Source organism: Anguilla rostrata, chromosome 4 (assembly GCF_018555375.3).
Source record: "Anguilla rostrata isolate EN2019 chromosome 4, ASM1855537v3, whole genome shotgun sequence".
NCBI classification, from domain to species: Eukaryota; Metazoa; Chordata; class Actinopteri; order Anguilliformes; family Anguillidae; genus Anguilla; species Anguilla rostrata.
This window is the reverse complement of record NC_057936.1, coordinates 48442787-48463856: the sequence shown is the minus strand read 5'-3', so window position 1 is coordinate 48463856 and position 21070 is coordinate 48442787. Positions and strand designations below refer to the sequence as shown.

Sequence of the window (21070 nt, the reverse complement as noted above, 5' to 3'; positions counted from 1 at the left end):
AGTTGGAACCAGTTTGACTGATGAATGCTGACCAATCTGGCTTGTATGAGAGTTCTGAGTAGGCCTATATGTGGAACAAATGAGCTGTCATTGGTGGATGACTCAGCTGGGGTACTTGATGTGGCAGCCACTGATTGGCTGGCTTGGAGTTGATTTTGCCATCATACTGCACTGCTGCTACAGTTGTTTGTATTTCAGGGTTATTTAGGGGGAACGTGCTGCTTTGGGGGTTTTTGGTGAGAAAATTTGCTGAGTGCCAGGCTCTCCTGTGTTGTCCTGCTGTATTGGTTCTCCGTGTGGTTCTTCACATCTGGGTAAATGTCCCATTAATGCACCATTATGCTAAATGCATTGCATGGTGACAGTATGCATCATTTATAATGAAATTATATTACCCCATCACAAAGTTTGAGAGCGGTGAGCTCGGTCTCTCTGATGTTTTGTCACTGTTGTTGAGCTTCATATCTCATGGATATTGACCTCTAACCATACTGACCACTGACCTTCGTGTTTTCCTGAAATTTTCAATGTTTGTCATAAACATGCAGTTTCAGTTTCTGCTATGGGGGTTATGAATGTTTAGCGTGCACTTTGTCCCGCTGCTTTCAGGAACGGGTACAAGTTCCTGTACTGCTCGGCCCGGGCCATCGGCATGGCCGACATGACCAGGGGCTACCTGCACTGGGTGAACGACAGGGGCACCATCCTGCCCCGCGGGCCTCTCATGCTGTCTCCCAGCAGCCTCTTCTCTGCCATTCACAGGTACCTCCCCCCGACATATCTGCTCGCCATGTTCTTGTTTTTGTCTCCGGTTTAGAATCACCAATTATGCCTATCTACTTACCACGAAACTGTCCACATTCATTTAGCTACTACTGTCCACACAGTACTGCATGGCAGTGAGCTAGCATGGGTTAGCTGACGAGAATCCCTTACCACTATTGGCTGCTCCTGATCACATGGGGCTATGGCTGAGGTTCAGGCCTCCTGCTATAGGGCCCAGCTTGCTCTCGTAAGGAGCACCATCACTGACTGATCCGGCAGCATGGGAAGCGTGAACCTCTCGCATGAGAACAGCTCGCTGGTCTGGAGGGCTTATGCCGTAGCATTAGGGTTACAAGATCCTCTGTGTGAGGTCACATTTAAGCAGCTACTGCTAATGTGAGGGACTGTGCCTAATTCCTTCATATCCTGTGTCTCAACCTTCTCCCAACCTACAACTTTCACAGGGAGGTCATCGAGAAAAAGCCAGAGGTCTTCAAGATTGAATGCCTTACCGATATCAAGAACTTATTCCACCCAAACCAACAGCCGTTCTACGCTGCCTTCGGAAACCGGCCTAATGTAAGAGTGATGTTTCTCATCATCCAGTAGGCTCTGAGCTACTTAATCAGGTCATGTGCAGCCTGAAGCAACATGAAAATGAACTGGACGTGGGCCCCAAGGATTAAATACTAAGGATCACAACGTGACCATTTGTGTCAGACCTCCCAGGTCTACTGCCCAAGAGCCAATCAGGAGATTTCCTCAAACTCAGAGGAACTTAAACATTTACCAGGAAGACATTCTCATTTGTAATGTCCACCAGTGTGGGCAGTGTATACTTTCAGTACTGCAAAATGAAGTGTACACAAATCCTGTAATACCCTCTAGCAACAACCTCTGCCAAGGGGATTTGTGGGCTATTAAGCTCCTCATGTTTGGGTATGAGATGTAGACCCCCCCACCCCACCACTACCCAGCATGCTTCAGGGCAGTATAGCTTTTCCCAGTGCCAAAATACAGTCCTCTCCCCCCTCACCTCCCCTAGGGAATGAATTAACATTGCGATTCCCTAGTCCTGCAAGTTTATGAAGTCACTCTGGCAGCAATTTCCTCTGCATATCTCTGCAGTGGGGGCTTTGTTTGATTGGCCGACATCGGAAGAATAAACAACTTGCCTGGGCGGGAATCAAAACTAAAAGCGTTGGCAGTCATGGGTTCAAGCCAGCAGCGACTCTGATTTAAGGGACCGGATAGCATGGGGGTGCATTTCAGGAAATAAACAAAAAACAGACGATAAAAAAATGGCTGCGTGTGTTTGTTTAGAGAAATGAAAGGTCCCTTTGGTCCCTGTTTATTTCGCTTTCATCCCCAGCATTGAGCGCTGACATCTGCCCCTCTTATGTCTGCAGGATGTGTTTGCCTACAAGCAAGTGGGAGTGCCAGTCTGCAGAATATTTACAGTCAATCCGAAAGGCGAGCTAATACAAGAACAAACGAAAGGAAACAAGACCTCGTAAGTGCCTTGTGTGTGTCTATATACTGTACGTATCTAAAAAGATAATGACGCAATCAGTAAAATGGATGTTTTATGCAGTAGCTCACTTTCATACAATACGTCATGTTGCATGCATTACAAAGAGCACACCACTAAGGTGGATTTGGATTGGTGGCTGGGGACTTGACACCAGTTGTGTCAGCTTTGGAGGTGGGGGGGAGACGGTAGCACTTAATTGTGTTTCTCCTTTGTTCTAAAGTAAATGACATTGGTGTACAAGGCTTGTATCGAGTGGGAGCACGTTTTGCACTGTGAAATCAAAGCCTCTCTCTCTCTCTCTCTCTCCCCCTCCCATGGTTACGCACAGGTACAGTCGGCTGAGCGAGCTGGTGGAGCACGTCTTCCCCCTGCTGAACAAGCAGCAGAGCTCGGCCTTCACCTTCCCCGAGTTCAGCTCCTTCTGCTTCTGGAGGCAGCCCATCCCCGAGGTCTGCCTGGAGGACCTGCTCTGAGGCCGCTCTCCTCCAAGTGTTAATCCGCTCGGGGGGAATATCAGCACTTTCACTTAGACGTTGCTCTTAAGGCCGATTTTTCTTTGACGGTGAGAGACAGCAGTGGCGATTGTTTTGCAAAGACATGACCAGTTTTGGTCTTGTTTTCCTCTTTGTAATGAAGAACAAAAGAGCGCTTGAGTTGAAATGGAGTTTATTATTTGATTGACAGGAGTAAGTAGCATTGGCATTATATTGATGAAGATTTGCAACTATTCTGTTATTTGCACTGCCTTTGGAACTGCTGTTAGCGACACGCGGCGTGTATTTCTAGTGGTATCAAAACATATTCCCTACCGTTGTCCATTCTAGCAGATGTAATATAATAGAATTTGGATGTTGATGTTCTACTCCAACTATCTGTTCCACTCGTTTTGATTAATGAGCTTACTGAGGTGAAATCTGTTTGCTCACATTTCCTATTTCGACTTATTGTGCACTTTGATGAAAACAAAATCGAATGTCAATGCTCCACGAGTACACAGAAGCACTAATGACAAGAGAAGTGCAAAATGCAGGTTTACGTTCATTCTGATTATATAGAGGCAAACTCAGCTCCGTAATTTACTACAGCGTGATTATTTCTGCATAAGTTGTTAATTATTATAAATGTTTGTTTGAGGACTCGGGTGTCTGCTCACGTCGTATTGGTATTATTTGCTGTGCATGAGAAAATCGATATTTATTTGCCAGTGTTGGAGCACCCCGCTGCTTTTAAAGGCCTTACCGTACCCTCTCGCTTTAATTAAGGAACATTGTATTTTGCACTTAGGCAACGGCCAGTTAACATTCGTGGCGATTGTGAAAATAAAGTAGCGCATACTGGACTTTAAAAAAAGAAGAAAAAAAAGTTGTATTAGCTTTTTCGGTCAGAGTTTGAACGGTATGCGTGCGCGTATGTAGACAACGCGATGTTCGACATGGGTGTGAAGCACTTGGATTCAGGAAGCTGCTATTGATGTGCTGGCTCTTAGGGATTTAGCTATCTGATGAGTCAACAGCGTTCCAACGACGGGCACGACGGGCTATGCTCACACTTGCTGTGCGCTCACGCACACAGATCGTGAACGGTAACCTAAAAGCACAATCAGGTTTCTCAATGACTGACATTCTTGGTATTAATATTTTGGTTTGAAGATTTTTGTGCATTCCACATGAAAGGTAACTCCGTGTGAAGTGTTTGTACCGTTATGGTTTGAATTCGTAGTATTTCTTGTTTTCAATTATATCGGGGCACCGCTCTGTTCAGTATTTACGAAAATCAGAGCTGAAAGCGTATCACAACATTTCTTACTAATGAGTGATTTCATTCTTTCTATGAAAGTAATATATTTGTGTGAAAAACCCACACTTGTCTTAAAACCTGGTATTTGTAGTGTAGATATAAATTCTGAGACTACTGTCGTAGTCCTTGATGTTGTAGGCTTTGTCTATCCTTCCCCCCTTCAATCTTAAATGCCTTTTTGTTTTACTTGGTTTATTTCTTAAATATGGTTTATTATGCGGAAGTATGTTTCTGTTAAAAAGCTTACTAGTCGATCGCATTGTACCCGCGCAATTATATTTAAATATCTGCAGTATCAATATATGTATATTGACAGTGCTGTATAAGAGGAATATGTTTACAAAAAAATCTATAATAAAAAATGAAGTTACCAAAACTTTTTTGTCCCATGATGAATTGCCTCACTGCTCACTGAAAGTATTTTTTTTCTATGAAAGTAGAGATTCATTACAGTTTTATGGTAGCAATTTTAAGTGGCCTTTAGCACAAAAAGATTAGAAACTATACATTTTCTCTCAAAGCTAGGAATGCCGTCAAGATTAGGTTTAGAATTTCAAGTCAGGATTTAGGTCAATTTAGGATGGCCATAGTTAGAGTTAATCTTCTTAATAGTCATGTTCACACAGTGTATCAGTTGACACTTCTGACGTCATTAGTACATTTTAGTAAATCGAAGTTCACAAAAATACCCTTTTTTTTTCCATACTCCTGATATCTTTATTAAATTCAATTACAAATAACCACTAAATGAACTAGCTGTAAGTCATCCGTCCTGAGCAAATGGTCCTATACTGCATCAGTTCTGTTTCCTAGAACCAAAGCATGGTACCATTTTTGAACATGTAAGCCAAATAATTTGGATACACCCACAGAACTGGTGTGTTGGTTGCTTCTGAGTATTTAGACAAGGGGGAATATATTAGGATGGGTCAGTGACCCCAAAGAGCTGCAGTTCTCCCATCGGGGATGAAGAAAGCTGCTTGAAATGACAACAGATATAACATTTATTTACTGTGTCAGCAATGTTAAAATTAGCTTGGGGTTGCGATGAGGGGATGAAGGTTTGCCTCTTCCTGTCTTTGTAGAAGCTGTTTCCTGGGATACGCAGGACTCTACGTGCTCCCATTTAAGGAGCATCTTTTTTTTTTTTTTAATCTAAGCTTAAAACGCTGATGTGAGCAACTGGAATTTAGCTAATCCAGCACAAGACAAAAATGTTTTACGCTTATGGAAATTTATATTAAAAAGGTACAAACATACAGATACATTAGGACAATTATGGGTATACTAGACCCTTATTTATTACAATTTTGTTTTAAAAAATCTGTCCTTGTATTTTGGAAGCAGTCTGAACCACATATGTTGCCTTCATGTGTTCCTTTTTGGAAGTGTACAGCATTTCTTATTACAGTAGATCCCCAAACGAGGCTGTTTACAATCTGTTGTCTCGAAGACAGTACAAATACAAAATCATTTTACATAGTTTCATACAAGAAACAAAAACATTGTAAACAAACTACTTTTTAACATTTAAGGAAATTAAAAAAAAAAAAAAAAGCAAATTCTTACAAATACAAAATATATTAAAGCTCCGTATCACAAAATTGCATAGTGTTATTTTCTAGCACACCTTTGGACATCTCACTCACTCTTGGTGATGACGGTGGGCTTGTGGGGGAGAGGGGAGGGGGGGGGGGGGCTATGTGCTGCTGGGGGGGGAGTAGAGGAAGACGGCGCTGAAGGTGGAGAGGACGTCTCTGGACTCGGACACGGCCAGCTTGCCGCCGGTGAGGACCAGGCCGACGCGGTCCCCGCGCTTCAGGCTGAGCGCGAGGCTGAGGGAGGCGGAGCCTCCGCAGCTGCAGCTGTCCGGGGCGGGGCTGGGCTCCCGCTCGCCGGGCGCCTGCCGGTATCCCCAGGAGTCCAGCCTCTGCACGCTGCGGTTGGACACGGACAGCACCGCCTGCACCCGCTCGCCCCTCTGAGCCGTCAGCACGGCGCTCACCAGGTAGCGCCCGTCCGCAGGCGCGGTGAAGACACCTGCAGAGGCACAGCAGGGGCCTCAGCCTTTCTGCACACCGCCCGCATTTTCATCACGGCTGCATGTCTAACCTGGGTTGTCATTACTTACATTAACCTTAACACCATAAAGTGGACAATCTTTGTCTTTTTAGGCAAAGTGCTTATTTCCATTGGGAAAGTTGCACAAATTTGTAAACTGACTTTCTAAGGTTGCAGGGCTTCATGCTAATGCAGTGATCTTCATTCCTGGTCCTGTCGGGCCGCATGGTCTGCTGGTTTTTGTTTGTGCCTTAATTTCAGCAACCAATTCAGACCCAAGAATTCCCTCAGACCATCCACTTGTGTTCTCTGATTTCGTCCAGGTTCAAAGTGTTCTGACAGTCTGACCTGCACAGATGATGCTACCTCTGGGCACAAATTAGGGTGGCGATTACACACCTGTGTGGGGATCATAGTGCCCTCCGTCATTGACCAGCACCTTGTTGAAGCGAATGACTCCAGTCTCCCCTGAGAAGGGCATGACGGTGATGCCAGCCGAAAAGGAAAAGGGTTCCCCTGGTCTGTGATCTCCAGCTCCTGAGATACACCACAGATGAAACAAGCGCTTGATGAACAGATCACGTCAATAACATGTCATATCACTCAAAGGAGTTTACCATAACGACTACTGATTATAAAAGCTTGAGTGCAGCCATTTTGTAGTTCTGAGTTTTTACCTCGAGCCACAACAGTCTTATGTGATACTGGCTTCTTCGGTGTATGGGCCACTATCGAGTGAAAGGGAAGAAGAGGGCACTGTTACTTCAGGATACACACGTTCAATTTTCCTTTGCTGGTGCACCAAGTAGGTATTCTTTGCAGCTTATAAACTAATAATAAAAAAATAAAGCTAACAAAAAGGGGAAAGAACATTTACCTGGATTTATTTTGGGATTAATGGGCACAGGAGACTGAGGGGGGTAACCTATGAGGGCAAGCAAATGCATAAACCAAAAGAACATGAGTATATGCAACTCTGTCAATACGTCTGCACTATGCTGTTGAACAGTTATGCCAATACAGAGTGTACTCACATAGTGCTTTACCCTAGTCATTAACCAGTACAAACCTTGGCCAGCTAATTATTTGAAATACTTAAGACAGCAGTATAATTCCTGTAGATTACCAACATTTTTAAAGAAATTTATGAAAATGTTAATATAAACATCTATTTTCACCAATACTCAGAACAAATTATTCATTTCTTCTGATTTCTTTTTAACTGAGCATTCTCAGGGGTGTTAAGATATGAGAAACACGCATGTGACCCAGCTCTGATCCAGGACAGCTGGAATGCTGGCACCCCTTATTCTCACCTGGGGCCCCAGCATAGCCTGTGAAGGTCGGCATGGCCCCGTCGCTCTGGGGCAGCTTGAGGAGGGTCCTGCGCATGGTGCCCGGGGGCCCTGCCTCACCCGCCTCTATCACAGGCTGCTGAGGGCCGTTCGGTGGGTGGGGCCCCGAGGTTTGGCGGCGTGTGGTTGGCTGGCGGGGGCGAGTGGTGACGGGCGGTGTCCTCTGTGGGATGATGACGGGGATGTGGATTCTGGTCTCGGTTGGTGGTTTGGGGTTCCCCTGTCTGACATTAGCACCTACAAAATGAGGATATGGGGAAAGAATAAAGCACGCGGCCCACTACTGTAAGCCTGTAAAACTGTAACCCTGTTCAAGCATTTTATATTCCACACACTTCTACCTTGTCAGAGAAATCTCACAGCTAGTGTGTTTTCAAAGGTTTATCTAGAACTGACACATGGATAGGCACTTAACCCTGTTTTAATCGTGGCGGTGGTGGAAATGTGTGCAATGCAAGCCACGCTTCCTCTGTACACAGCACTAGCCACCCTGACCAGTCAGCGAGAACGCCGCCCATCGCAAACAGCAGCAGACACACAGTGCGAGCCCGATCCATGTACTAGCAGGTTCAAAGGTCGCCAGGAAACTACTCTATAAATTCTGAAAGCCAGGACTTGAAACTGACACTATCTGCTGGTGTGTCAACTAGTCAATGAGTCAAACTGCTCAGCACACAAAAACATGAAGGGACAGTAGTGTTTGAAGGAACTTAAATATAATAATTACAGCTGAAATCTTATAATTACAGAAATCTTACATGCAGTCTGCATTTGAAAACCAACCTCAAACTGCGTATAATTTCAGACCTTTTGTGGTTGCTATAGTAACTCAATATGGATATTTATTAAAATCTTTACAAAATCTTACTATTCTTCTAAAGTGGAAAGGACTGAGTTTGAGTGCTCTCAAACTCAGTCCTGGAGACCCGTGTTTATGCTGGTTTTCTTTCCAACCACAATTGTAATCCCAAAAATTTAACAAACTGTTCATAATTACAATGAAAAATTGTTGAAAAAACTTTTAATGTTTTGGAGGATTATTGTCCCTCTCAAGCCAACATATGTCAGAAATAGCTATGCATGCCAGGAAGAATAAAAGTTTCATATTCCCATTGTGTTTATTGTGCAATAAAAATAGGAAAGAACTTAAACACACATGTTTAGCCATCTTAATTGAGCAAGAGATTGTCTGTAACAAAAACCAGCATGCACAGGGGTCCCCCAGGACTGAGTTTGGGAACCACTGCTCTATGCAAGGAGAAATCACCAAGTGTCAAATGACATCATAAACCACAAATGGCCAAGACTTTGAACTCTTCAACAAACCAGGGTCCTTTCAGCAAGCCCTGGGTGCAAGAGCCAACAGGGTCGGCTCTTCCTTATGAACACAGCCCTCCTGATCACCAATGCACTTACAGTAGTCACCATATGATTGCTTACACCAGGTGTACCATGGTCTGCCCTCACATAATTCTCAAGACAAAACATCTGCTTCCATGCAGGCTACCAAAATCTCCCACACAGCAGCAAGCTTCCCATGCCAGGATTAGTCCTTAATCCCTTTTTCATGTCCAGACTTAGCCGTGCACTAACTAACTGCAGAAATCCCGCTCCCTTCACATTGGGTCCCACCACCACACAGATATCAGAGGTAACCAAGACTGAGTCACTGCGGTGGACGGAACAAACCCATGAGTCAGATATATGGAAAGGAACGGACCGCAATCGATGGGACACGTTACACAGGAGTCTCCAGTGTGAATCACGTTGGTTTAGTTTACCCACACTGGCCTGGAAAATATGACTTTTGAAACGGAGTCTCCTCTAATCAACTCTGCCGATGTGGCCGACACCCTCCTTCCTGGACAGAGCCCTTCTGAATGTCCTTTCGCTGCCAGTCCAGAGTTATATTTGTGATGTGGGGGGTGAAGTAGTGCGGGGGGTAAACATGCTTTGTCAGCGTCGCTCGTGAATGAAAACAAGCCCTCTCCGCCCTCAGCCAAACTGCTGGGAGGGAATTCCCATGGTCCGCTGTGAGCTGAGGACTTCCAGATGGGTTCCGGAGCCCTTATGGGAACACCTATACATTCCTGCACAATAAACAACCTTCTGGCTTTTATGGGCCTGTGCCCCACCATTTAACTGGGTTTTCAGCAGCATGTCACTGTAATTGCCTGCCTTTTTCACAACTGCATGTTTCCTGTTACCTGGCTCTGAGTTCTTTTTTTTTTTTTTGGTTCATTTTTACTTTCAAGCTTTGCTTTGTTAGCCTATGGCATGCCTGACATACAGCCATTACCACAACAATAAGTCTGAAAGGAATTCTCTGTCATTTCGGTGTAATGTAGTTAGTGATTATCTGGCCCTGTCATTAGGGAGTTGAAAGAAGCAATTAAAAGACTCTCAGATCCTCACTTGCACCAGCCCTAAATTGTAAAAGTAAATTATTGAAGCACACTTCTCAACTGCAGTTCTGAAAAAAGAAAGAAAAAAAAATGGACCAAGGTGTTTTTGTCAGTTTTATCGTACCCCGTCCACTGCATAGCTTCACTTTCTCTGGATGATTATTTAGGAGGTACGAACGCGGTTACGTACAGGGACCCCCCCCGCCCCACTGAGAGAAAGGTATAATGAAAAGCACATGGGCGCGGCCACACAGGCAACAAAAACGCTGGGCAGTTTCCCTCCGCAGGTCAGAGGCACAAGGGGTCACTGAAAATAAGTCACAAAGCTGCGCCTGTAAAACGGGGCTGGAAGGAAACGTGAATATAAATATCATCAGTTCCCCGCCCCCCCCCCTGAGGCTCAATCAATTGCACAGCAATCTCAGTCCTCTGCTCCTTCCGCCGTGATTAAAGAGACAGTCCATAAACAGCCGCAGGCTCCTGTGTCCCTGCGGCCCACGCGTTAGGCGACAGCGCCTTGGGACCGCGTGACATGGCAACCCAGGGCTCCTTACAGGGAATTATTATTTAATTTACTGCGAGTTCGCAAGCTAGGAGATCTGCACAGCTTTGAGGAGGAGGATCCACCCTGCCCCCTCATTGCTGGACATGTAGGCCCAGAACGTGACTGTGCTTTCCAAATTCAGCGCCAAAGACTTGGATTTGCTCTGAGTGCCAGCTTGATCCCACTCGGGTTGGAGGAATAGGGCAGTGTGAACAGTCAGGAAGTTTCACACCAGATGGAGGAAATGCACTTTGCAGGAAGCTGGTCTTTAATGGCTGTTTTTAGCACCAGATGGGTCTCTCCAAAATGAGCATGCAACCCAACACCATCCATTAAAAGTAGGATGCTTGCCTCGCTCTACTTAGCAACACGGGGCAGGGTAACATATAATACGGTGTGTGACTAGTAGTTCTCCCAAAAGATGTCAAGTACGGTATTACTATAGTATGAAATTACAGGCCTTCTATACATTACATTACATTTTACATCTACACCAGCTACGACTATGCAATTATTAGCTTAATATATGTTTTTCATCAGTATACTGCGCTATGATGCCACGCCCAACGATAGTGCCGGTCTACAGCCTGACAGAACCAGTCTACCGTGGATAAAAGACATGAGGAGAAGGGGTACTTCCAGTAGCCTTACAGCAGGGGCAGGGGGAGGGTGGGTGGGTGATTATACTTGATTATACCCTCTCCCAGAGGCTTTCTAGGGATGTCTGCAGAAAGCTAATAGGTCTAGGCCTCCCAGCTCATACCATAAAGGGGCGATGTATTTTGACCCAGGGGATGATGTATTTTAGCCTTCTGGGTAAGGAGATCTTATCGTCAGGAAGCTCTGGCCGAGAGTGAGGGGAGGGGAGAAGGATGTGAGCGGAGGGAACTGCATGTGGAGCCGCGCACAGGGAGAGATCAGTGGCACAGCACAGGGACCAGTGTCTTTGATGTAAAAGCCCACGTTACATACAGTAATGGCACACTATAAAAATCTCTACAAAGACCTGCTGGAGATCTCATTAGCTGTGTCGTTTGGTGAAAAAAAAAAGCCTGGTGGAACATGAAGATTAAAATTGCTTACGCTACTTGTTTGATTTATATAAAAGAACGTTTTCCTTTTTTTCTTTTTCACTGGAGCCTGCAGGATAAATTAGTTCCATAATGCGCATGTAGTTTTAGATGGAAACGCCAGGCAGATGAGTAAGCAGTGCCATGGCTGTTTCTCGCTGAATCTGTTTATGGTTTCTTCCTCCTGCTGCTCCATGCCAGGGTGACAGCTTAAACAGACGCTCACGTGTGCCACCGCCCCCTGTCAGGGTTCAGCTTATGGGAAAGAGGGACTGCAATTAATCAGGGTGCTTAGAAAGAAGACAAAGCTAAGGATATAGGCTAATTCTGGAATTAAAAATGACTGCTCCGCAGGACGAGGGGGAAGGGAATAGGGAAATGAAAGTTCTGGGGGTCCTGACCTTCCTCCTCCACCCCCTCTCTCCGTCAGTCGGCCTGCCAGAGTAGGGAGGTTTTTGGGGGTAATGGGATGGCTTGCGTGACATCATGGTGTACAGCAGCACATCTGCGGAGCAGGCTGGTGCCCCCTCCCTCCGCTCTGTCACACAGCCCGTGGGGAGGGGAGGGGGAGGGGGTAGACCCCCCGGGCGCACCCTCGGTTTAATGAAGACCAGAGTGGGGCCGCAGTCCGGAGGCGCTGTGTGTTTACCCTAGCCACAGCGGAACGGCGGCCGCGCGCGAACATCGAGCTCGACGAGTGACGGATGCCACCGAGACCGCAGGGCTTCAGCCCCCCCCCCCGATCCTGCTTCACACTTCTCCAGAGCAGGGACAGGAGACGGACACGATGTGCACCCCCACACTGCTCTCCACAAAGAAATGATATTCTACTGGGCCAAGAGACTGAAGCGCACGCAGAATACAATCAACGAACGAGGTGATTGAGTTGAGTCAGGGAAGACGGAAACAATCTAAGCCTTTATTAAACCGCGCAAGCCACCATTATTCATGTTACCATGATGGATCCATCCACAACAGGGATCTCACAGCTATCTAAAGAATGCTGATTTATAACATCCAAAACAAAGTCACGCTTGGACATACACATACAAGAGGGAACGGGGATAAAGGAGAAATGTGTTCCAAATAGTATTACATGTTGTGGAAGTGCACAGTGGAATTGGTGAGTTATGACACACTACACCCAAGCATGTGAAACACAGTGACCCACATCCAGCACGCTCCCCTGGCTACCCTCCTGATTTAATAGCAAGAAAACTCTCATGCATTCTGTTGCCATGTGAGTCATATAAAGTTGGACCAAAAGAAGAGGCCACAATCATAAACACTATGAGCTTTTCTCCAGGTTCATTCCCTCAGGATGACATGCTAAAGCGCATTGCCTCTGTACCATCATTTTTCATTAATATTGCCTCACCCACTATCGCATGGTAAAAGTATAAAAACAGATACAACAGGAACCGTTTTTTTTCAAAATACAGAAATTGCTTACGGATGTAAAACACAAGTTCTCTCTGTGTCCATTCACTCAAAGACCAACAATTGCACAACACAAATGTAGCTGGGGTATTTAAAAAGCCATATGTGTTCAATCAGCCTAGTTTCCATGGCGCTAGAAAAATGCTTGAAAACAAAATCAATTTGTTCCCCGTAGAACTGTAATACCTAACTGTAGGAAATGGTATTCTTAGAATTCAGACGCTACAGTAAAGGTGTTCCACTCCACCAATAACACATTTCATCAGCGGTGATACATTTTTTCAGACTGACACTCTAATCTCTTCAACTCCCATATCTAAAGCTATAAATTTCAAATTTCAGAAGAAACACCCAGAAAGGTAAATTTACTGCTGAGAGCTGTATTTATGTGAACCATTATGCAAGTCCTTTCTCAAGGAAAATAAGGCCATCATGGCAAAATTGGCTTAACTAGAACTGAGCGCTACCAGGATACTCCATACAAATATATACAGATAATGGTAGAAGGTGCTCATTGGTATTCAGCTGATAAATAAAAAAAACCAAGGCACTCTTCTACAGAGCACACTTAATAAGATGCCTTTATTCCACGGCATGTTCCAATGAACAACTAAAATGAAGTCTAACATGTTTCAGCAATGATAATTATCAATTGGCGCAAGTGTGGCAACCTACAATAGGACACAGAAAAACCACGGTTAACTGAATTATTAAAGATCCTGGGGGTGGGAAGGAAAGAGGAAGAAGCAAACTGTAGCAGTGCTAAGGAACTCATTAGAAATATACATTTATACATAGCATTAGATATACTGGCATTCACATACATATTTAAGCAGATGAAATATGTTTCAAATAGCAGATAACTACAGCTACCTTAACGAAACACATTAAAATGTACAAAAGAGGTGTTATAATACTTCATGACTCACGGTGAATTAATCTATTGAAACTCCCAGGATGGAAAACAACCCATACCATGTACAGCTGTGTATGGTCCTGATGTGCGACTCACCTGGTTTGGTAGGACTGCTTGTTGCCAGGTCCTGAAAGTCCTGGGCAATATCTGAGAGTTGCGTATGGAATTCCTGGACGGAGCCCTTGAGCCCTCCGATGTCTACGGAGTGGACTCTCATGGTGGCATTGATGTGGTTAATACATGTCCACAGGCTGGTAACATGTTTGTTCAGGCCCTCTTTGATTCTTAGCAGGCTGTCAGACATGGTGTCCAGCTTGCTGCACGCATTCTCCACATTAGCCACCCGGCCGTCCACGCTGGACACCTCCTTCTTGACCCCCTCGGTGGTCTCCTTACATTGGCTGAGCTCTGCACTGACTTGGCCACTGAGCTGAACCAGGCCTCTCTTCAGCTCCTCCACCTGACTGACATCTAGAGCTGCCCCGATCAGGCGACTGTCCAGAAGCTCACGCATCTCTTTAGCCTCCTGCTGGCAGTCAACGCTAGTCTGGCCGCAGGTGGAGTTTACATACTGGAGGTCCTGTGAGTATATGCTCAGAGACTCGGCCAAGCTTGCAACAGTAAATCCTAAGCCTCCAACATTGTCCTTCAGTGAAATGACCACACCCTGCAGATCTGCAAAATCCTTGCTGTTCTGCTGCTCCGACTGCAGGCGCCCCTGGAGGAGGTCCTCAAGTTCTCTGATCTTATCTGAATTGCCACCCACATCTGAATTCATTACATCCAGGTCACTCCGGCAAATCTTAACATCCCGCAATATGTTCTCAATAGTTTTCTTGTTCGAGCTGCAGTCTTTGGAGCATGCTTCACCCAGAGCATTCACCTTTTTCTCCAGATCCTGAATGAAGCGCATGTTAGAGTTCACTTCGCTCTGCAAAGTGTCCACTGCCAGACTGTCTACTCCAGACGTACTGCAGTTGTTTATCTCAACCAGCATTGTGGTGAACTGTTCTTCCACAGTGATCAGCTTCTCCTCCATCTGGTTTCTCAGCTGTTTTACCTTGTCTGCAATCTGCTGATTCATCTTATCCTCCATGTAGATGCTGTTCTCCTCACAGTTCTTTACAGTCGCATTGACTCGAGCCTCCAGGTCCTTGAAGCGCTGGCTAAAAACGTCTTCAGTCTGAAGTGTCGATAGGTGCCCCAGTTCACTGTCCAGCCTGGCATTGAGGGCCTGGTGGGCCTCAGAAATGCGCCCCACCTCCTTCCGGAGAGCACTGTCCTCCCCATCAACGTTCAGCTTGAGATCCTGGATCTCCTTCCTGAGGTCGGCCTCCTTGGAGTCCAGGAGCTCCGCCAGGCTAAGGTAGCTGGAATCATGACCCTCGCACTGCTCCTGCATTGATGCGATCTGATACTCGCAGGTATTTTTCAGGTCAGCCATCTTGATCTCAATCCCCTCCATGAGCTCGTGCCTCAGGTCAGCGATCTTGCCATCGAAGTAGGTCTGTAAAGCGGTAAGGGGCTGTGGGGCAGGAGCAGTGGCCTGAGGACTCTGGGCGGCTTCCAACAGCAGCCGCAGCTGGCCATCGTGACCAGACACAGTACTCTGCAGCTCTTCCAGGATGTCGCTCTTGCTCTTCAGAGTGTCGGTAACATCACTGAGTCTGGCCATCACCTCCTCCAGGACCCTGGGGTCCTGGCCCAGCCCGTGCTCTTGCAGTCGAATGCTCTCTGTAGCCCCGGTCAAGGCGCTGTTAGGCGGCCGCATGTTGTTGAGAAGTGTCACAAGCATCTTGCTGGTGTCCTCCTGGATGTTCACCCGCAGGTTCTCGTTCATGCCGGTCATGGCTGCCTGCAAGTCCAGCACAGTCTGGGAGAGCCGCTGGACCTCCTCCTCCAGGTGACGGACCTTCTCTCCATCCTGCAGCTGCTGGCCCCGTAGACCACTTTCTCCAGACTCTGGAACTGCAATAAGCAACCAAGGTTTAAATTTCTCCCCTATCCTCAGATAACATTTACCTGCAGGTCCATATTTACTAAAGCCATCCAAAACACACTTGTGTACCTGCCTTCACAATGACACAGATTAAGGAACATCTGTTACTTTAGGAGACCTAGACTACTGGAATCTGGCGTGACTATTGGAGTCATAACTTCGAATCTCCCCCCTTGTTGCCATTATGAAAACGAAAATGGTTATTACCAATAGCCACTGGCCTAGAAGAATAATTTTGAATAAATCAACATGCTACAAAGGGTTTTACATTTCTACCAACAGAGAAACCAGTTTTTCTAGCCAAGAGAACTCAGCAAGTGAGAGAATGAAGGCAATAGAAAGTAGATTATTGGTCCAAAGTTCTTACTCTGCGTTTGTTGAGTGTGTCCTACGCCTGTGAGAGGGTGTGTGGGGGGTCTCAACATTATTGTGGGTTTTGGAGGGGCATCTTTGAGGTCCCTGCAGTTTGGGCCCTGGAACGCTGGGCAGCACCTCCACTCCAGCTCAGTCACCACCTTATACCCAATTTTGTAGGTGGGCCGGAACCTCGTCCTATACCTGGAGAAAGAAATGAATGTGCATCCCCACATCTGAAAACACAATATGCATCCCATCTTTACACTACCAATACATGGATGCAGTGTGGAATGTGATGTGAATAAATGAGAGGGATCACATTACATGAAAATGAAGAACTACATTCAGTTCCCAAAGACATTGTTGTCTTTTTTCCAGCTTTTTGTAAATTTGTTCATAATTAATCTTATCTGTAAAGACATCTTTTGTCCTATTTAAATCATAGATTTTCTACTGCATGCAGTGTACATACATGTGGAAAAGCTGAGTGAAATATCCAATACGTTCCCTGAAATTCAAACTAAATTCTGCAGCATGATTGCTTTCGTCTAGTGAATCTGATAACCGCTTTGAAAAAGAAGATGCACAAAAATGTATTTATGCATGAGCATGCATATCATAAAATGAATTCAGAGAAGCACTGCTTTGTGGTGAACCTGGAAATCAAATCTAGTGGCTCATCTTCAACATCAGCCAAATCCTTCCCTGAAGGTTTACATTTTCCTACACAGCTTTCAAATGCAAGACACATAAGTGCGTGGTGGCTCAGACACTAAAAGGAGCATTTCCGCTCTTCTCTCCGTCTCCCTCAGGATGAAACTGCCCCTTCTAAACGCCTGAGCAGAGTGTGACAGGAACAACAAACTGGGCGGTGTCATATTGCAATAATTCCTGGGCCAAGCTTCCTCGGTGATTTTCTCCAGACACAGAAGATGTATAACCACCAGCGGAGAGAAGAAGAAGAAAAAAAAAACAATTGTGCATTACAAATATTTATTGGATTGATAATAAGATGCTTACGTTGTACGAATTAGAGATACACAAGATCAGTAAGACATTGATCTTGGGTTGTTAATGAGCTGCAGAGTGTGGGCGTACAGGAATATTCATAGAGTAAAACATGTCCTTTTTAAGCTATTGCACTGTACTCAAAAGTACTTTATTTCCCTAAAAAAACTTGTGTTGCCCCATAACTCAGCCAACATATAACCACTCAGAAGAACAAATCTCAGCAGTTAGAAATCCCAGCAGATTGATTGTTCATGGCAAACCAGATTGGGGGGGGGTGTCTGTTATGTATATATCAGTTATCCCACTACTATTTACACCCAGTCATGTATAGAGCCAAACTTCTGGGACAGACAATGATTCTCTCCAATTATCACAGCTACCTTCCTGTTGTTTAATAGATTAACAGAAACCAATAAAACAAAAATGCTTACAAAACTCTAAATTGCTACAGGCTATCCTAATCGCGCACAAATTCTAACTTAACGCGACAGCTGGAAGAACAGACAAGCTCAAACAATACTATGTTTTTTTAATGATTCCCTGACCCATGTCAACTGGTGCATAAAGCTACAGCGTCACAAAAGTCACACAGATTGCACCTTTTAACAAACAGAGTGAAAGAGGTCTGGGTGCTTCATTTGAGATCAGACGGTTCAAAGTAATGGTAAATGGACTGCATTTATATAGCGCTTTTATCCAAAGCGCTTTACAATTGATGCCTCTCATTCGCCAGAGCAGTTAGGGATTAGGAGTTAGGTGTCTTGCTCAAGGACACTTCGACATGCCCAGAGTAGGGTTTGAACCGGCAACCCTCCGACTACCAGACAATCGGTCTTACCTCCTGAGCTATGTCGCCCCCAGGAGAACTACTTTTGCACATTGTAAAAACAGATAGAACAAAATTGTCTCTATTCAAGTTGCATGATGACCCAAGGTAACCCTTTCAGGTCATCATGCAACATTGACAAAGAGTTAGGAAAGGGGAGATGCATCAATGTTGCTTGCCCCTTCACATCTAACTTTGGACATTCCCTCAAGAAACTTCCAAAATATTCTTTGTTCTCACTCAACATGAACAAATAAAAAAAACAGAGAAATTGTAAGCACACACACAAACCACCCAACCCCATACACATTATTCAGACCTTGTGGTGTCCATATATGCAAAAAAAAAAAAAGAAAGAAAGAAAGAAAAAAAAAAAAAGAACTGACAGGCAGCCCCAAATCAGCAGCAAATCTTAGAATAGCTCAGGAAGGGGGTGTTGGGCAGTACATAGTCAGTATTTATAAGCAGCTCAATATATCAAAGTTTAACACGTTTTCTCAATATTACAAACCAATGCGGCAAAGAGGCAAATGCATCATTGTTCTAGGGCCCAATAAAAATATCAGCTTTCCTCCCTCCCTCCTCTCCCGGGACACTTACATCAGTTGTTGCGCGCAGTCAGGGAGATGCACCGGGCACGGCGCGAGCTCTGGTTCAACTGAACTTTCCGTGGATGCTAGGACGGCGCAAGTCACGTTCTTGTGCACAACATACGCACACCAGTTTCTGCAGATAAATATATGTCATGGAAGGCACATAACTTTGAAACACACACAAATGTGAAAGTGGCTACGTAAGAACGACTACAAAATTAATGCTCAGGCCAAAACAATAAAATTGAGAATGTTTAACGATGGTTAAGTGAAATTAATTTTTAGAAAATGAATTAAAAACGTATATTATTGGAAATAACTTTAACGTTGTACGTGGATATGAAAATTAAAACAAATATATATCATTATGAAATATACATCACAATTGTAATTACTGCATAACTAAAGAAACGTTCCAAACTACTTCTTATGCAATGCAAGCAAAGAGGGATAGAAAAAAGAACAAAGCAAAACGAAAACAAAAAGCTAACAAAATCTTACAGTAATACTTACTTATTCCTCGGTCTCGGTGCAGCCCCCGAGTAGGCGCTACCCTGAAATAAGCTGTATTTCGATGGGGTTCCATAAATCAATGAAAAAGTGAGCAAGAGAGAAAGAACTGTAAATTCCAACTTGGAGTCAGCAAGAATACACTTCATTTTAGAAATCTGATCAAATGAACTCCATATGCATTAAAAAAAGTTTCAATCTGTAGCGGTTTATTTAAAGTTAAATTGATGTATAGCCTTCTCCTTGCCACTAGCAAAGCTGACTAACTTTCGGACAGTTCCGGAGGCAGTGCTGGCTATTCAACTGTGACGTTTTTGGTCCACAGGGGGCCTCAAACCCCCAGATTCTGACTGCAGCAGAAAAGGCACTGTTGGCGCAAAGGTATTAACATGTTTAACCAGTTTTCCTCGCAGCATTCATCTGCCGTTATCTCTCCGCTGCCTGAGTTTAGGGGACAAGGACTACGAAAAGTGTGTGGGCGTGCGTAAATGTGCCCGCAATATCATTAAAGTGACATTAGTCATCTACGAATGATGTTATACAGGGACAAAATTTTCAAAAAGCTCAGTAGGATACCTCACGTTTAAATAAACTACATATAAGTTAGACCACTGCAGTTAATAAGGACAGCCAACTAGTTCCACAAACACTAAGCCATATATGCAATCGTGCATACTCTGGTGAGTGAATTTACACCCAGGAGAACAATACGCGCTAGGAAATATGCGAATAGTCTCGCTTAGGCTGTTAGCGAAAAGCTGGACATTAGAAACGTCAACGAGTCTTCAAATTAAGTGGGATATTTTCCAGTTTCCTCGGGCTAGCTGGATGAAAAAGTACGTGGTAGTAATGTGGGCTCTCGACAGCAATTTTATAGATGACATTTGAACTTACATGTAGTAATTATACCAGCGACACAATGGAACAGCCTTTTCTTTTTGAAGGTGGACACTCACTATCACCAGTCGCTTCCAAACCGACCCGAGGGTCTGCTACAGAATTACAGGTATGCACAGGGGTTAAGGCGCTTCCAGCAACTTCACCCTGCAACACCTGAAACAAAACTAACGCACGGACAGCTGTTCCACACAGGATACGTTTCCTCACCCATTGTTTACAACAAAAAGGCTTTCTCCCAAAGAAGTTACACAAGCAGCAATTTTGTTCCTATTCCTGACCCAAATAAGCGTTGGACCGTGTACAGGTCATTATGTATAGTTGAACATACGCTTGTAATTGTATATCATGGAGAGAACAAATCCCTGCAGTAATGAAGGCCAACAATGTTCTTAGAAACAAGTTATGAATAAAATGCACAAAATTTCATCAGGATTTCACCATTTGATTGTAGTTACAGGAATATTCCCCACCTGGCTTCCAAAAGACTGCACCAGTGACCCATCAGTAAATTTTTTGTTTCATCAACCCATTAAGGAAGTATAAATGAATACCAACACATATAATTACAGTGGGACATAAGGTTGTGTATTTATGGTTCTGCAGTTGAAATTACAACATTCAGGGCGTGGAACCAGATGGAAAGTTAAGCAGACCATTTTGTACACCTGGATACAATACATGGAAGTAAAGAGTGGAATGTACTTGAGGGGTCCAAGTATTCCGTCATAAATTTCAGTGATTAAAAGTGATGTATACATTGGGAATACAGGGATCTTGTATGCACACGATCCCCAAACAAAGCAGTGCGTGCTGCACAAAGCACATGAAATAATAATAATAAAACAACAGCTTGCCTGCATGGGTAGCCAGTCAGGCGAGCAGAGTGCATGCACACCCATGCTTACGGAAATGAAAATGTAAGGAAATCAGAGAAGTGTCTTCCTGCGGTGGAAACCATTGCTGTTTTCCTAGGGCCGTCTCAGAGGA

General features: G+C 44.6%; 2 protein-coding genes across 5 annotated transcripts in view; one reads left to right on the top strand and one right to left on the bottom strand.

Annotated features, from left to right (window-relative positions):
• Positions 1 to 4472, top strand: part of LOC135253518 (phosphatidate phosphatase LPIN2-like) — a 37144-nt gene extending 32672 nt beyond the window's left edge. For all 4 annotated transcript variants that reach the window (XM_064332885.1, XM_064332887.1, XM_064332884.1 and 1 more), the window contains 4 exons: positions 610 to 762; positions 1230 to 1344; positions 2175 to 2278; positions 2628 to 4472. In XM_064332885.1, coding sequence (XP_064188955.1) covers positions 610 to 762; positions 1230 to 1344; positions 2175 to 2278; positions 2628 to 2772 — 517 coding nt within the window. In that variant the 3' untranslated portion in view covers positions 2773 to 4472. The remainder of the gene's footprint in view (positions 1 to 609; positions 763 to 1229; positions 1345 to 2174; positions 2279 to 2627) is intronic.
• A 1173-nt stretch (positions 4473 to 5645) lies between these two features.
• emilin2b (elastin microfibril interfacer 2b) lies at positions 5646 to 19619 on the bottom strand. Its single transcript, XM_064332883.1, has 9 exons — positions 19187 to 19619; positions 18681 to 18806; positions 16254 to 16444; positions 13984 to 15855; positions 7474 to 7749; positions 7035 to 7082; positions 6835 to 6885; positions 6557 to 6694; positions 5646 to 6136 (listed from the first exon to the last, which is right to left on the bottom strand). The coding sequence occupies exons 1-9, from the start codon at positions 19330 to 19332 to the stop codon at positions 5796 to 5798; spliced, it is 3189 nt and encodes a 1062-aa protein (XP_064188953.1). The 5' UTR covers positions 19333 to 19619; the 3' UTR covers positions 5646 to 5795.
• Positions 19620 to 21070: the final 1451 nt, after the last annotated feature.

What these genes read in the sequence shown, in the direction of transcription:
- emilin2b (XM_064332883.1), bottom strand. Translation starts at nt 19,332, where the DNA reads ATGAAGTGTATTCTTGCTGACTCCAAGTTGGAATTTACAGTTCTTTCT. An exon ending in GACTGCGCGCAACAACTGAT is followed by an intron (nt 16,445 to 18,680) that starts GTAAGTGTCCCG and finishes TTCTTTCTCCAG; the next exon opens with GTATAGGACGAGGTTCCGGC. An exon ending in AAGCAGTCCTACCAAACCAG is followed by an intron (nt 7,750 to 13,983) that starts GTGAGTCGCACA and finishes CTCATTTTGTAG; the next exon opens with GTGCTAATGTCAGACAGGGG.